General features: G+C 46.1%; 1 protein-coding gene across 3 annotated transcripts in view; it reads left to right on the forward strand.

Annotated features, from left to right (window-relative positions):
* LOC126518342 (membralin) overlaps nucleotides 1-16,056 on the forward strand; it is a 249,140-nt gene that overhangs the window by 146,136 nt on the left and 86,948 nt on the right. For all 3 annotated transcript variants that reach the window (XM_050168191.3, XM_055064431.2, XM_055064430.2), the window contains 2 exons: nucleotides 2,206-2,687; nucleotides 14,536-15,115. In XM_050168191.3, coding sequence (XP_050024148.2) covers nucleotides 2,418-2,687; nucleotides 14,536-15,115 — 850 coding nt within the window. In that variant the 5' untranslated portion in view covers nucleotides 2,206-2,417. The remainder of the gene's footprint in view (nucleotides 1-2,205; nucleotides 2,688-14,535; nucleotides 15,116-16,056) is intronic.

Here is a 16,056-nt window from a genome sequence, read left to right on the forward strand (position 1 = left end):
ACCATTGCACTCTGTGAGGATGGAATGGCAGCGAAAGCTGACGACAGGTATGCGCCTGAACCTGCGGGAAGGACAACTCTTCTGCACACTCGTCGTACAGTAACGATATGGGCGTTTTACCTTCTCCAGGCGATATGGCCAAGAACTGACACTGGTTCTCGAGACCCGCCAGATGCGCCTCATCGTACGCCAGCGTTTGACTCAAGCCGTTCATCACGGCGGCGCACTGAACCGGGTCGTTGGGATCTTCGACCACCGCCATCGGCTCTAAGCTGTCTTCTTCGTCTTCGGTCATCGTCGCCTCATCGGGAACGCTCTCGAACGTCTCGGAGTTGAACTTAATATTGCGGTACTTGTATAGCGGACTCTTCATGCTTCGTATAGTGGACTCCACGCTTTGATGTTCGACTTCTTCACGAGGCCCTTCCTGTAGGTCGCCCTGGCGAGCAGTCGCCTCTTCAGATGCACTTCGATGTGCCCCGGAAGACTGCGCGGTCTACTGAACGTCGATGGGCACGTTCACGACCTGCCCCTTGATTCCGTACTGTACCCCGCCGTGACTCAGACGCCTGATGCAGAAATTTGTACGAAACATTTTTGCAAACACATCTGTTCTTACCCATGTGCCTGGGACCTCTTTGGGTCCCACGTGTGACAATAGTTCAAGGGCACGTTACAGGTTCCCGAGCCCACAAGGGTATGTGCCATTGAGCTTGGACCCTTTCTGAACTTCCACCAGGATCGGCCAACTTGATGATTTTTTCTCTTGCCCGACGCCGAATAAACTACGGAAGGGTAGTACAGCTTTCGCTGTTAAAAAAAGGACGACACGCCCCTTCGTTTCTTCGCCCGTTGTATTAGCGTTGAGTTTCGTTTGTAATCATGTATGTATGTGTGTATGTATGTGTGTGTGTGTGTGTGTGTGTGTGTGTGTGTGTGTGTGTGTGTGTGTGTGTGTGTGTGTGTGTGTGTGTGTGTGTGTGTGTGTGTGTGTGTGTGTGTGTGTGTGTGTGTGTGTGTGTGTGTGTGTGTGTGTGTGTGTGCGCGCGTGTGCGTGGACGGACGGACGGACGGATGCCGATTTTGCCGTGTATTCTGCTGCTTCTTGGCGTACTTTATTTTTCGGGAGCTCTTTAGTAGAAAACGGGACACTTTTGGCGCCCTATATTTTCGATGAGATAGAGGAGGCGACTGAACGCACCGGTTAGTGCCCCTTACTTTGGCAACAACTCTCTGTACATGTCAAAGTCGGTGGCAAGGGCTATACCGCGATGTACATACTTTTAAAAGTCAAACTGCGTCGTTTAACATCCAGAAATAGCACAGTGGTGGTTATATGAGGGACGCCGTATATTGGGCGGCTCCGTATTTTTTGACCGCCTGTGGTTTTTTTAACGTGCGCCCACATATCACGGTACACGAGCGTTTTTGCATTCCGCCCCCATCGGAATGCGCCCACCGTGACGGCTAGTCGAACCCGCAACTTCGAGCCCGTCCTTCCTTTTCTTGAGAGAACCCGGAAGAAGCCAGCCTTTTTTTGTCACCTTTTTGTGAAGCCATGGTACAAAAATATGGCGTGTGCATTTTACTCGTGTTCTCTCTCTCTCTCTCTTACCTTTTACGAAAGCCTACTCATTCCTTATCGGAATGTCCGACACACCGATCTGTGACTCGTGCAACTGTGAAGAGACGATTGAGCACGTGTTGTGGTTTTGTGATCTCGGTAACAACCAACGCGACGTTCTTCAGAGGGTGTTAAACCGATTGTATAACAGACCATTCTCAGGGACTAATATTCTCGGACCATGGCCCCACACGTCGCAGGCTTACAAAGCGACTCGGGCACTGCTATGTTTCATGAAAGCGACTGGCCTCAGTGACCGATTATAGGCATGAAGTTATGGACATCCGCATGTACTCACACCAATAGTACCTTCTTCCCTCCCTCTTCTTTCTTTTCTTCCCCTAAACCCCTTTCCATGTGTAGGGTAGCAAGCCGGACGTGCGTCTAGTTGACCTCCCTGCCTTTTCTTCCTTCCTTTTCATCGTCCTGCTCATCCTCTTCCTCACTCTCTCACTCTGTCTTTTGGTTTGACGTTCGCTGTCGGATTGCTTTGGCATCCGAAATAGAAGTTTTGCCTGTGTCGTTTACTCGTATAAATTGTTTTCTCGGTCTAATTTCGTCGTCACGTTCCTTCATCGCAGGATCACCGCGCGCCACCGATCCGGATGCATCAGGCGGCCGCCGTCGCGCCGTCCCTAACCCTGACAGGGACGATGTCTCCGTGAGGTCGACGACAGAGGCTCTCCCGAGGACTTTCCCGCGCCCCTCCCTTCCCCGCGGGTCATCCTCCCGCCTGCCTCCACACCGCCGTGTGCGGCGCGGTCGTCGCACGCCGTTGGGAGTTGGCGACGCCATGGCCCTCAACATCGGCATCCTCCCCCACCTGCTGGGCGCCGCGGCCAACAACCTGAACAACAATCTGAACAACAACAACAACAATAACAACGGCCTCTCGCGCAACGCCGGCGGCGGTAGCAGCAACAACAGCGGCGGCGGCGGAAACCCGATGAACCGTGTCCGGGACAGACTGTTCCACGCTCTATTCGTGCGCGTGGCGCTGGCGTATGCGAGCGCAGTGCCCCCTTCTGTGCGGACTTTGTTCGAGTACATCACCCTGCTTAAGGTGAGCCGTCGTTGCGCAACGCGAAGGGCGCCTGTGTGTGTGTTTCTGTTCGCGCGTCTTGGGGTGTGCTCCTCTTTGGGCCAGCATTGAAGCGCTTTGATGGGCCAGGAAGACAGCCTCGAGCACAAGTATTGAAACGTCTCTTTGAAGCTCTGTCGTGGTTTGGCGCCGCTCCGTGTGGGCAGGATTAAAAAAAAATTGTTGTAGAAGTCGTGTCTGATGACAGTTCATCGCGGTGCTTAAAGAGCCCCGCACCAAGCCCCGTAGCAAATTTTGGTTATACGCTGAAAGTTGTTACGTGTCCTCTAGGGAGCGTCCTGCCGCAAAAAAATTTCAAATCAGCTCATTAATAGCCGAGATAGAAATATTTCAGTGTCGCGAATGCATGATTCCAGAAGGCGAGCTTTACCGCAAACATAGACGCTCTCTCCACTTGCCCCGTCTAGTCTCCGCAAGCGAAATTCCTTCCCAGCGTTCTCCCGTACCGGACTTCGAGGTCCGCGTGACGCATACGTCACGGGCCTCGCCTTCGTTTTTTTTCCTCCTCGCTTTTTTTGCGGCGCGGCGCACTTCCGCTGACGCCGTCGCGTGCGAGACTGTTGAGATTGTCTCGTTTCGCGCAGCACGCGATTTTGCGCGCTGTGCACGACACCTGACTAGCGGTATAAGTCTGTGCTACACGAATTCTGAAGCAGACCCAAGCGGATCACAGAGCGTGATCCCGCGCTGGAACACGATATAACATGACTTAGTTTCGGTGTCTACGCGCGCGACTGCACGGCGTGGGAAAAAGCGGACGAAACGGAAGTACATCTATCTTGCTGCGGTTCGAAGTAAAACAAAAACATGCGGACAGTCGGTCTGTGTCTTTTATTTTTCACTAAGATTTAAGTCGTCTATTCGAGCAACATTTACACAAATAACAGATGTTGCCTTGAATAATTCTCTAAGTCACGTGTCACCACGAGCGACGTCACAGTGCGAACACGTGTACGTCATCCTCCGGCCTGGAGCGCGGCGGCCGCGAGGAGAAGGGAAAACGACATTCGATTTGGAATTTCAAATCTTGCCGCGGAGCGTAGCGATTTAATAATTTGCAGCCACGATCGTTATCGCGCAATGTATGCTCTGCGCTTGTCAGCTCAAGATGGGCGGACTTGGTGAGGGGCCCTTTAAGGGAGTGACAGGTTAATGACAAGAACACGGACAAGGGGGCAGCGCGATTGTCTGTTTTCGTGTCGTTCACCTCCTGACATGTACGGATCATTACGACACCGCTAAAGGTTTGTTGATATTTACTACGTCTATTTATGCTATATTTAAGGCGAATAGTGTGCTTCGTATATGTAGCACTGCCTGTGACAGCTGGCGGGGGACGGTACATGGGAAAGAGCGATACATATCGTACACAGCCTACCACACATGCATACCCCCCCCCCCCCCCCCCCTCCCTACCGTAACAATATCTTTCCAGTTTCATGTTCCGTCAGTAACAGCTGGGTTTCTAGCGTTGCTTTTCTTTCTGTCAATTTTTTTTTGAAGGGGGCGATTGTGGTGTAGGAGTAGAGCGTTCGTGTCCCAGCCATGGGGTTCTTGCTTCGTACCAAACTAATAGCGCAGATTTTCTTTTATTGAGTTGGTGCAGCATTTAGACGAGATAGCTAACCTGATTTAAGAAAGTGGGTGGAGGTACTGAAAGAAACGCTATGAGGACCTAATACGTGAGTTGCGTTGACACAGCTTTGAAGCCAGATGGCTAGATTCAGGAAAGTGGTCGTACGAAGGCAAAGAAATGCTATCACACTAAAAAAAGGAAAGACGAACATGCTAGAATTACATTTTAACAGTGCGTACGCGAACCTATGCAAAAAAAAAAAAAAAAGAAACGCTGCAGCATTGAGGCTAAATAGCTAACTTGATTTAGGAAAGTGGATAAGGGTGCTGAAAGAAATGCAATCGCATTTATAATATATTTCCATGCATTGAGCTGACTATATGAAAGTTATTATTGACTAAGGACCTAATACGTGGGTTGCGTTGACGCAGCTTCGAAGCCAAATGGCTAGATTCAGGAAAGTGGTAACAATAAAATTCAAACAGCGCTAGACGACAGGACCAGAAAGAGGAGGAGACCTGGTGAGGGGCCCTCAAACCCAACTAAGCCAAACGTATCATATTTTACACGCAGAGTTCGGTGTCCCAAGATGCTGATTGTAAGTGCGTGAAACTTGACGCAAAAGCCATGCCAATGTTTTGGACACGCCGGAGCCAAGTTTCAGTTTCGGATAGCCCGGCAAATCACTTAGTATATAATTACTATCCTAATTAATTGTTTTTCTCGATTAGCATTTTGTTATCCTCAGGGTCGTCTTCCTAGGCTTCTGCACGCATCTGGGGCGATCGTGCGTGAAGCGCGGTCCGAGGTACCTTGCCGATCGCCTGCAGGATAAGCTGCAACATGAGCGGTCATGCGGGCATGCAGGGCCGTTGCGGTTGCCCATGCTAGATGTACAGATTTTGCGACGACGGCGAATGGTCGGTATTTCCTTCACGTATATAACCCCGGGAACGTCGGCAATGTCGTGGTTCGATTATATATGACCACCCGCCGTGGTTGCTCAGTGGCTATGGTGTTGGGCTGCTGAGCACAAGGTCGCGGGATCGAATCCCGGCCACGGCGGCCGCATTTCGATGGGGCCGAAATGCGAAAACACCCGTGTACTTAGATTTAGGTGCACGTTAAAGAACCCCAGGTGGTCGAAATTTCCGGAGTCCCTCACTACGGCGTGCCTCATAATCAGAAAGTGGTTTTGGCACGTAAAACCCCACAATTAAAATTAATTATATATGACCGAGAAGCAAAAGCACGAGCCGATCAAATGATTGGCGTTCGGCTTGTGGTACCCGGCGTGCGGCACGGGTTTGGCTATACGTTCCCTGAATTTGTCGACGCCAGGCATTCGGCTCGTGCTTTTGGTTCTCGGTGAAGTATAACCAAACCACAAGCCGAATGCATGGCGTTGACAAGTTGAGCAAACACATATAGTCAAACCCATGCCGCACTCCTTAACGCGGTGTTCGGCTTGCAGTATTTCCTCGAGCTTCGGCGTGCGGCTATACGTTATAAGGAACAAACCTTGGCTGCGAGTCATTTTCACGCTTGCTTGCTTTGTAATAGCCCAGCAACAGCGTAGCGAAAGGCGAGGCCGCACGACATCTCGACGGGAAGAGAATGGGCGCATAACGCAAAAGGCCGTGCCTTTTGCGTTATTGCGCTCATTACCTTCCCGTCATACGTTCATTACTGAGCGGAGCAAACTCAGAGCAGGCCCAGATGGCACGTATACTGTAGAGATCGCCTCCCTTGAGGATTACCCGTTTGCTATATCAATTAAAAAACAAACAAACTAATAAAGCGTGAGTGAAAGTTATATTTGTCATTGACAGATCTGTTTTTCGAAAGTCACTAGAATCCTCGTTATAACTGTGAAGTAGATTTTAAGAACGTGGGTGTCTCGAAACACCCTAATATAAGCTCATCTGAAGTAAATCGTTTACCTAGGCATTTCATGTTGGTCTAATGTCCGTGCAGCTGAAAGAAGACGGTGAATTTACCAGCAGGGTATACAAAGGGCAAAAATAACGTACAGCGCGAAGGACAAGGACTGCGAGAGACGACATACACAGTGCTGTGTATGTCGTCTCTCGCAGTCCTTGTCCTTCGCGCTGTACGTTATTTTTGATCATGAATTACCAACTAGCCCAAGCAACCACCCTAATGCACAGGGCGTTAGCTCTGCTAATGTATATGCTATAGGCTTGGCGAATATTCGGAGTTTCGAATACGAATAGCGGTATTTTCGAATATCAATACTAACCAAATATTTCGCATCAACCGACTGTTAAAATCTGGTTACCGTTCTCCACCTGCTGAACAAAGTGTCGCGAATTATAATTATCAGAAGTAAAACAGCGACAATTTTTTTTTTATGTAATGCATAAACAAAATCGGTAATGCAAGCTTTGTTTTCGGTATTGCGGTGGAAGTGTGGTGCTTGTTAACACTACTTGGGTTACATCTTGCACACATTCATAAATACCCAAGAATGCATGGGGCTGGGCACTGCTGTCGACGTAGCACAATTGGTAGTGCAACGCGCGCCTAACGCGGAGGTTGTGGGCTCGACTCGCACCGTCAGGAAGTTGTTGTTTTTCTCCATTTCATTCTAGCTTCGATTTTCCACACCTCACTTAAAAGCTACAAATAATTTCCTCTGTGCCTTCTTTTTTCTTCATTTTCTGTTGGTTTTATATGCTTCTAACTAATATGTGCGAGCGTTCTTACAAAAAGATTGCCCTTACAAAACGGGGCCTCTCGGTTCCACATTTCTTCGTCCAATACATGACAAACGGCTATTTTTGCTTCTTGCTTGCCAATTACTCTTTCTTGCAGTCTAGTCATGTTGCAGATTTATCTTTTGCTTTACAGTCAGTGATGCTTTCCTTGGAACAGGCCCATTATTCTGTCTAAGGCGCACAAATACATAATTAGCCCTTTAGTTCCCTTTACCATAACTTCTGATACTTTCTCAACGAACATTCATACAGCAGCCTATATGACTACATTCATACAGAATATAGTCATACAGCAGCCTGTCATTCTTGGGAAGCTTGTTTACCATCAGCCTTTGAAGGTGTCAAGCGGCTGTTCGTGCAGTTCTTTTTATGACGGTTGTAATGATCTTGCGTTTGAAACGATCCTAATTGTCCGTGACAGTTAACTGTCTATTCAGCACAAGCGGGTTTCTAATTATACCCAAATAAATGTTCATGCTGTAAATAATTGCGTCTGCCTTTGTCTATTCCATTCAATGGTTGACACTTACTATTCATATTCGAAAAAGTCGATCGCCTACCTCTAACATTTACATAACGCGTTATGATAGCTTAAATTTTTCATTACCTTCAGAATGAAAGTTTAGAATTACAGCACGAATCAAAAGAACACAAGCAAAGTAGTTTTCCTAGTAAGAAAATGCACTTAGTCTACATATTACCCCTAAATTGTTTAAAACGAGAAGAAAAGGGGATTAACCGAGAGGCCCGGTTTTTATTAGTCATATCATAAGAAGCCAACAAACACTGACACCAAGGACAACATAGGGGTAGTTACTTTTGTTTAATAAATGAAATAAAGAAACAATAAGTTAATGGAAATGAAAGTGGATGAAAAAATTGGCAGTGGCTTAGCTCGGTTATGCCAGGATATACGTAGCGAAAGCTAAGGCATAGCATGGTTAGCCTTGGTTAATCTTGATTGCAAGTCCAGGTTAGTCGGGTTGTCTAGCTATGTTGCGGCGTTTAGCCAGTCGTTCGGCGCGCTGTTCGTCTGTTTCCTGGGCGATTCGTTTCCTCTTCATCTCGTTCCGATGTCGATTCCAGGCCTCCTCCTGCTTATCAGAATTGTCGCCGTCCATACTGCCGCCTCAACTGTGGTTGCGGCCCCCGCGAGCTCTTCTTTTCAATATTCCGACATGTTATCAGGCACGCGACGCAGCTGGCGAAGCGAGCGGAGGCGAGCGCAACGACGAGGAACGTGGTGTGACGTCGTGTGCCTCCTCGGAGCACGGCCGCGGCGAAATCGCCAGTTCGCGGCCAGTAAAGCTTTCGCTTTAAAAACAACTTGCCGCAGGTTGGGAGCGATCCCACAACCTTCGCAACCCTAAATTGTTTGTTCTTCTGAACGTTCGTGGTAGCGGAACTAGAATCTTTGGAACGCGCTTGGCCGCATGTTGTTAACACGGCGATGAGAATTATCCGAGCCATATTTTCGCCCTTGATCTACTTGAAAGCCGCCGTGAAGTACTGATTGGTCCGAACGCCGTGAGAAATGGATGCGATTTGTTTAGTCGCGCGTGAACGAGCTCAGCCGTTCCGACACTTACGCCTTTCTTTACGCAGTAGATATGTCTTATTCACCTCTTGTGTTCTACACCTGAACACAAAATTGATTCCATTTCGTTTTCGTAAGCTAGCTCTCTCACACGCTTGCGCATGTCTACCAATCGAATGGATTTATTGACACCGATGAAGCCGGAGCGTTTAAACGCATTTAGGTTTTGTAAAAAATAAAGAAACTTCACTTTTGTGAGCACAATGTGAAGGCTATGATGACCACTGTGCTGTGAAACACAATCACGATGTGAAGACTACCGATGTGAAGGCAGCCGTTGGTTCATCATGGCCACGGAGCCTATGCTTCCTACAGCGAGTTTCGGCAACCTAAATATAGCTTTTGAATATTGAAGTGCGTTCTGGAGGGGCATTTTTACAGCAAAGCTGTTAAGGGTTACTTTCCCCAGTATCGTGTCCGTGTGTCGACACAAAACTCGAGCCTTAACCCCCGGCGTCCGCGTCAGACGCCACCTGCGTTTTCGTACGTGAAAAAAAAAAAAAAAAAAAAATATAACAAATGGGAATAAAAACAACAAGAACGGCAAAGTATCGCCATCGTGAATGCCGGAAAACTTGCGTTATGACGATTGCGTGACGTCCGTACACGAGACAAGTTTTCGGTGAAGGCCAGCAGGGAACACTTTCTTGTTTCCAAATGCGTCGTGCTTTACCACCAGTACACTAAGCTTGCAGGAAAGCCACCTTCTGGGTGTCGTGAAAAATGTGGACGCGGCAGGAGGCGCTTTTCGACAAGGGATCGATGAAGCCAAAGTCGTTAAAGGCATGGCTAACTGTTCAGTATAGAGATAGAAGTTTTAATGAAGACAAATGATTAAGGAGAGGTAACCAAATGGTAGACGTCAACTGGCTCATGCAGGATAGGTGACTGTCTTTCTCTGTTTTGAAGCGGATGCCAATAGAAAGCATCATAATCATCATCGCCGCAAGTGAAACGAAGAGTTAAGGGACGTGCTTCGTGCGATACGTGGCAGTGTCTACGAAAGACAAACATGTATGCAGTTTGTCTCCGCTTAGCGGTGCATGCTTTTGCAACGCGAATGGTGGACGGAATGCTGTCTGGTTACGTAAACTTAATGTGAGCAATGAAGGAGAGCATTGATCAATGTCCAAACAAAATGAAGTCTTGATATCTGTTGTTGGTGTCATCGTGATTTTTTATGTATACAGGCGAAGGCCTGTCCTTGCGCTGACCAGTTAACCCATTCTTCAATCATCTAACTCACCTACTTATGCCCTGCAATGTTTTTAGTATAATCCCACTAGTTTTTTTCTCTTCCATCATCGACTGCAGCATTCTGAGGTTTGATCTGAAAACGTCACATTGTTGTTCAGTGACCTTCTTTATTTCTAAAAAAAAAAAAAAAGCATTACCACTTTACCACGTCGCTAGTCTTCGAGTTGGCGCAGCTGCGGACACTGATCTGCAATGGTTTGACTTGTAGTTAACATTTCTTGCTGCATGTGTAGGTTGTCTGTTGCATACGTCTCGCGGATCGCCAGTAATACTGTACAAACATTCTTTTTCTTGAATCTCTTTGTTAAACAGTCTGCTTAATGTAACACACAGTTTGTTCTGTAATGGTCAGCTTGCTTTGTTTATTTTATTGCCTATCAAGGGACCCCTCCTTGCAAAACATTTGAGATTGTATTGCGTTTGTACAAAAGGTGATAACCGTAGTTTCATTCATTTAAGTGTTGGGTAGAGCGGCGATTGTGACATGCCACTTTCAGCGTGATTGTTGGGGCACCGTTGCCGCTTGCAGTGTCAAAGGTGCTTTGGACTTGTATTTGCATTGTTGCCAAATAAATTATTTTCCACCAGTTCTTTCCTAGCCCTTAATTTTGAGGCTGTAGATGTGATAAATGTCGGAAATTGACTAGGCGTATCATAGTTGAACATCGGCACGGAGGTTGGGACATTCCTGGGAAATCATTGTGCAAGGATACATCTTACGAAATCACGATCATCATCATCATCATCATCATCATCATCATACTGGTTACGCCCTCAGCAGGGCAAATGCATCTCCCATACTTCTCCAACTACCCCGGTCATGTACTAATTGCGGCCATGTTGTCCCTGCAAACTTCTTAATCTCATCCGCCCACCTAACTTTCTGCAGCCCTCTGCTGCACTTCCCTTCCCTTGGAATCCATTCCGTAATTCTTGATGACCATCGGTTATCTTCCCTCCTCATTACGTGTCCTGCCCATGCCCATTTCTTTTTCTTGATTTCAACTAAGATATCATTAACTCGCATTTGTTCCCTCACTCAATCAGCTCTTTTCTTATCCCTTAACGTTACACCTATCATTGTTCTTTCCATAGCTCGCTGCGTCCTCAATTTAACTAGAACCCTTTTCGTAAGCCTCCAGGTTTCTGCCCCGTACGTGAGTACTGGTTAGACACAGCTGATATAAACTTTTCTCTTGAGGGATAATGGCAACCTGCTGTTCATGATCTGAGAATGCCCGCCAAATGCACCCCAGGCCATTCTTATTCTTCTGATTATTTCAGTCTCATGATCCGGATCCGCAGTCACTACCTGACCTAAGTAGATGCATTCCCTTACTACTTCCACTGCCTCGCTACATGTCGTAAACTGCTGTTCTCTTCCGAGACTGTTAAACATTAGTTTTCTGCAGATTAATTTTTAGACCCACCCTTCTGCTTTGTCTCTCCAGGTCAGTGAGCATGCATTGCAATTGGTCCCCTGAGTTACTAAGCAAGGCAATATCATCAGTGAATCGCAAGTTACTAAGGTATTCTCCATTTACTCTTATCCCCAATTCTTCCCAATCCAGGTCTCTGAATACCTCCTGGTAAACACGCTGTGAATAGCATTGGAGAGATCGTATCTCCCTGCCTGACGCCTTTCTTTATTGGGATTTCATTGCTTTCTTTATGGAGGACTACGGTGGCTGTGGAGCCGCTATATATATCTTTCAGTATTTTTACACACGGCTCGTCTACACCCTGATTCCGTAATGCCTCTATGATTGCTGAGGTTTCGACTGAATCAAACGCTTTCTCGTAATCAATGAAAGCTATATATAAAGGTTGGTAATATTCTGCACATTTCTCTATCACCTGATTGATAGCGTGAGTACGGTCTATTGTTGAGTAGCCTTTACGGAATCCTGCCTGGTCCTTTGGTTGACAGAAGTCTAAGGTGTTCCTGATTCTATTTGCGATTACCTTAGTAAATGCTTTGTAGGCAACGGACAGTAAGCTGATCGGTCTATAATTTTTCAAGTTTATGGCGTCCCCTTTCTTATGGATTAGGATTATGTTAGCGTTCTTCCAAGATTCCGGTACGCTCGAAGTCATGAGGCATTGCGTATACAAGGTGGCCAGTTTTTCTAGAACAATCTGCCCACCATCATTCAACAAATCTTCTGTTACCTGATCCTCCCCAGCTGCTTTCCCCCTTTGCATAGCTCCCAAGGCTTTCTTTACTTCTTCCGGCGTTACATGTGGGATTTCAAATACCTCTAGACTATTCTCTCTTCCATTATTGTCGTGGGTACCACTGGAACTGTATAAATCTCTATAGAACTCCTCAGCCACTTGAACTATCTCATCCACATTAGTAATAATATTGCCGGCTTTGTCTCTTAACACATACATCTGATTCTTGCCTATTCCTAGTTTCTTCTTCACTGCTTTTAGGCTTCCTCCGTTCCTGAGAGCATGTTCAATTCTATTGATATTATACTTCCTTATGTCAGCTGTCTTACGCTTGTTGATTAACTTGGAAAGTTCTGCCAGTTATATTCTAGCTGTAGGGTTAGAGGCTTTCATACATTGGCGTTTCTTGACCAGATCTTTCGTCTCCTGCGATAGCTTACTGTTATCCTGTCTAACGGAGTTACCACCGACTTCTATTGCACACTTTTTAATGATGCCCATAAGATTGTCGTTCATTGCTTCAACACTAAGGTCCTCTTCCTGAGTTAAAGCCGAAAACCTGTTCTGTAGCTTGATCCGGAACACCTCTTTTTTTGCTCTTACCACTAACTCATTGATCGGCTTCTTATGTACCAGTTTCTTCTGTTCCCTCCTCAAGTCTAGGCTAATTCGAGTTCTAACCATCCTATGGTCACTGCAGCGCACCTTGCCGAGCACGTCCACATCTTGTATGATGCCAGAGTTAGCGCAGAGTATAAAGTCTATTTCATTTCTAGTCTCGTCCTTTGGGCTCCTCCACGTCCACTTTCGTCTATCCCACTTGTGGAAGAAGGTGTTCATTATCCGCATATTATTCTGTTCTGCAAATTCTACTAATAACTCTCCCCTGCTATTTCTAGAGCCTATGCCATATTCCCCCACTGACTTGTCTCCAGCCTGCTTCTTGCCTACCCTGGCATTGAAGTCGCGCATCAGGATAGTGTATTTTGTTTTGACTTTACCCATCGCCGATTCTATGTTTTCATAGAAGCTTTCGACTTCTTGGTCGTCATGACTGGATGTAGGGGCGTAGACCTGTACGACCTTCAATTCGTACCTCTTATTAAGTTTCACAACAAGACCTGCCACCCTCTCGTTAATGCTATAGAATTCCTGTATGTTACCAGCTATATCCTTATTAATCAGGAATCCGACTCCTAGTTCTCGTCTCTCCGCTAAGCCCCAGTAGCACAGGACTTGCCCGCTCTTTAGCACTGTACATGCTTCTTTTGTCCTCCTAACTTCACTGAGCCCTATTAAATCCCATTCGCTGCCCTCTAATTCCTCCAACGGATTAATAGGATGTAATAAAATTTTTAACGCTGTTGTTAATTGGCAATTTTTTTGGCAGGGATGAAGTGTTGTTCTTTTTGCAAACCTTGCTGTCAGATTGAATGGAGCTCAGTTAGAAAAAAAGATTGCAGATGCTACGCACTGTGGGAATCAGTGTGTGCGAAGTTTTGGTGTCCACTCCGCTGCCGGTGCCAACCAAGTGGCGATGCATTACACCACCGTTCGTCTGCGTGCTGTGTCCGCTTTGTCTCCGCCACCTGGCGACTTTAATAACGTCCACAATAACCCATTCCAGCTACTGCAGCATCAAAACGTGGCTGACTCCAAAGAGAGTCTAAATAGCTGCCACAGTAACCTCAGTAAGGCAAAAAGTAACCTCTGCAGTAGTACAGTCCAACCAGAGCACCATCAAAGCCTACCCCACTCAAAAATAAATAATTAAATAAATAAATAAATGAAAACAAAAACAAAAAAAAAAAGAAACTAAATGATCTAGCTCCTCCAAAAAATGGTTTTGCTTTTTTCAGTGCATGTACATTGTGCATGTATTACACGTAGTATTCCGTATTTACAGTTTTAAATGAAGAAGGTTGGCTTTATCAACCGGTGGGTACATGAGTAACTAATTTATGCGAATGTTTCCAACCGTTCTCATGGCCACGTCACAATGTCAGGGAGTGAGTCTCCCGTCTCCGTCATGGAATCTTCTCGCCACCAGCGTCTGGAAGCGCTGGTAGTTTCGGAAAACTGTTTCGGAAATATTGCATAATTTTAACAGCAATCAGCAATGCTAAAGTCGCCGAGAAAGAACGAAAATATGTTTAGCTGTATATATATTCGCAGGCGAAAACCGAAAATATGCGTTCAAAAAAAAAAAAAAAAGAAAAAAAACAGAAAAAGTATGCCCCCCCCCTAACAATAAAAATATGAATCTTAATCGTAAGCCATTGAAATTAATTCACCGAGGTATCTAAAGAGCCTTTTGGTTAATGAGAGAGATGCCCTTTTCTGAAGTATTCTTTTGCACGGACAACGCACAATGTGTGTCACTTGTTTCTAACGCGTGTATGCAGCACTCGTGCACAGTAACGCTTGTGTTTCTCACAAGAGTCCTTCCTCCTCTCGCAGGCTCTTCTATCATTTTTCATCCTGGCATACATCCACGCCGCCTTCATCCGGACACCAATCAACTGCCTAGAGCATGTTTGCCATCAGTGGCCGCAGGACGGCATCTTAAGGATCGAAATTATTCACGACTCGGCGTCATCTTCAGAGCCGTACACCGTGGAGCAGTCCTACCTCAAAGAGCAGCGGCTACAGCGACTGGGGCAGTTGCCTGCGCAGCCCCAAGTGCGAACGTCGAGCAGCGGTGCGGAGAAAGTAATTTCGACCCCGCCGCTCGCCGATGTCTCGAACTCTACGTCGAGTGACATGCAGGGCGATCAGGTGGCTGAAAGGTCGGCGAGCCCTGGTTCAAGTGGCCAGGACACAGGGGACGACTCTAATGATGTGCCAAAGACGGGCGAAACCTTGCCACTACTGGGTAGTGGCCGCCATCTGAAAGGCGTGAAAGGTGGGGGTTCGCAGTTTGTCTACCCCGATGTGGTGTCAAACGGAAGCCAGGACACGCTGCTGAATGTAGATGGAAATGGATACCCTCAGCCACTCCAGGAGCCCGTGTCCGAGCTTGAAATGCTAGCCAGAGCTGGTGAGCCGCACTTTTTTTAAGCATTTACTTGGCGTTTGTGATCGTTTCATGCGACACCACTTGCCGCCTGTGCGTGGCTGTAAAACTTTAACTTGCCTTGTGTGTCTAATGCAACTTGGGAGAAATCCAAATCGTTTTCCCTAAACCGAGATTCTCATTCATTTCTTACCTTTACAATTGTAATTAAGCCTTTTGAGGTCTGCCTCATATTTAGAAAGAGAGGATATGCAGTTTAACCGCGATATAATGAAACTGATATAACGAAATATTGTATATAACGAATGAATGAAAAAATTTTTCTTGCCAATATCAGCATGCATCAAATATATGCTTATAACCTATATTGGATACAACGAAGTGTTTTTCTATCGGGTGCACCTTCGTTATAACGAGTTTTAATGCTTTACTTTACAGAAAAGAAAATCCTTTTATGCTTTTGAGAACTTCTAAATTGCTTCTAATTCTTAAACGCTTGTAACTATATAACCTATGGATAGTAGAAAAGGAACTAAGCTGTGTCTGTATCAAAGCAGAAGGAGAGAGAGAAGATGCATGTTGCATGTTATATTGTTACTCCGCCACAAAGTATGCTATGTTTCTCATTACTGGTGCAGACTATGTGTTTGTGAATTACATCTGTAAACACTGCATTCAAAGAGTTAGACACATGTATTTATGCATGTATAAATCACATCTCATTAGCCCACACAAGATGCAAGCGAGAGCACAAACAAAACTCGGCATATTTGTCTGCATCAAACAAAACTGCATAGGTATACTTTTTTATAATGTTCAGCCATCCACTCCTGTGCTGTGATGAAGCATGGAGTTGCTAAACTGCAATGCAAAGCATCTTCACATTACCTTTTTTTTTTCAGGTGTGGCTTTTCCGCAATACATATTTGTTTTCCACAAAGCCGAATGTGAAGAAAAAAATGTGA

The sequence above is a fragment of the Dermacentor andersoni genome, chromosome 11, assembly GCF_023375885.2.
Source record: "Dermacentor andersoni chromosome 11, qqDerAnde1_hic_scaffold, whole genome shotgun sequence".
Classification (NCBI taxonomy): Eukaryota; Metazoa; Arthropoda; class Arachnida; order Ixodida; family Ixodidae; genus Dermacentor; species Dermacentor andersoni.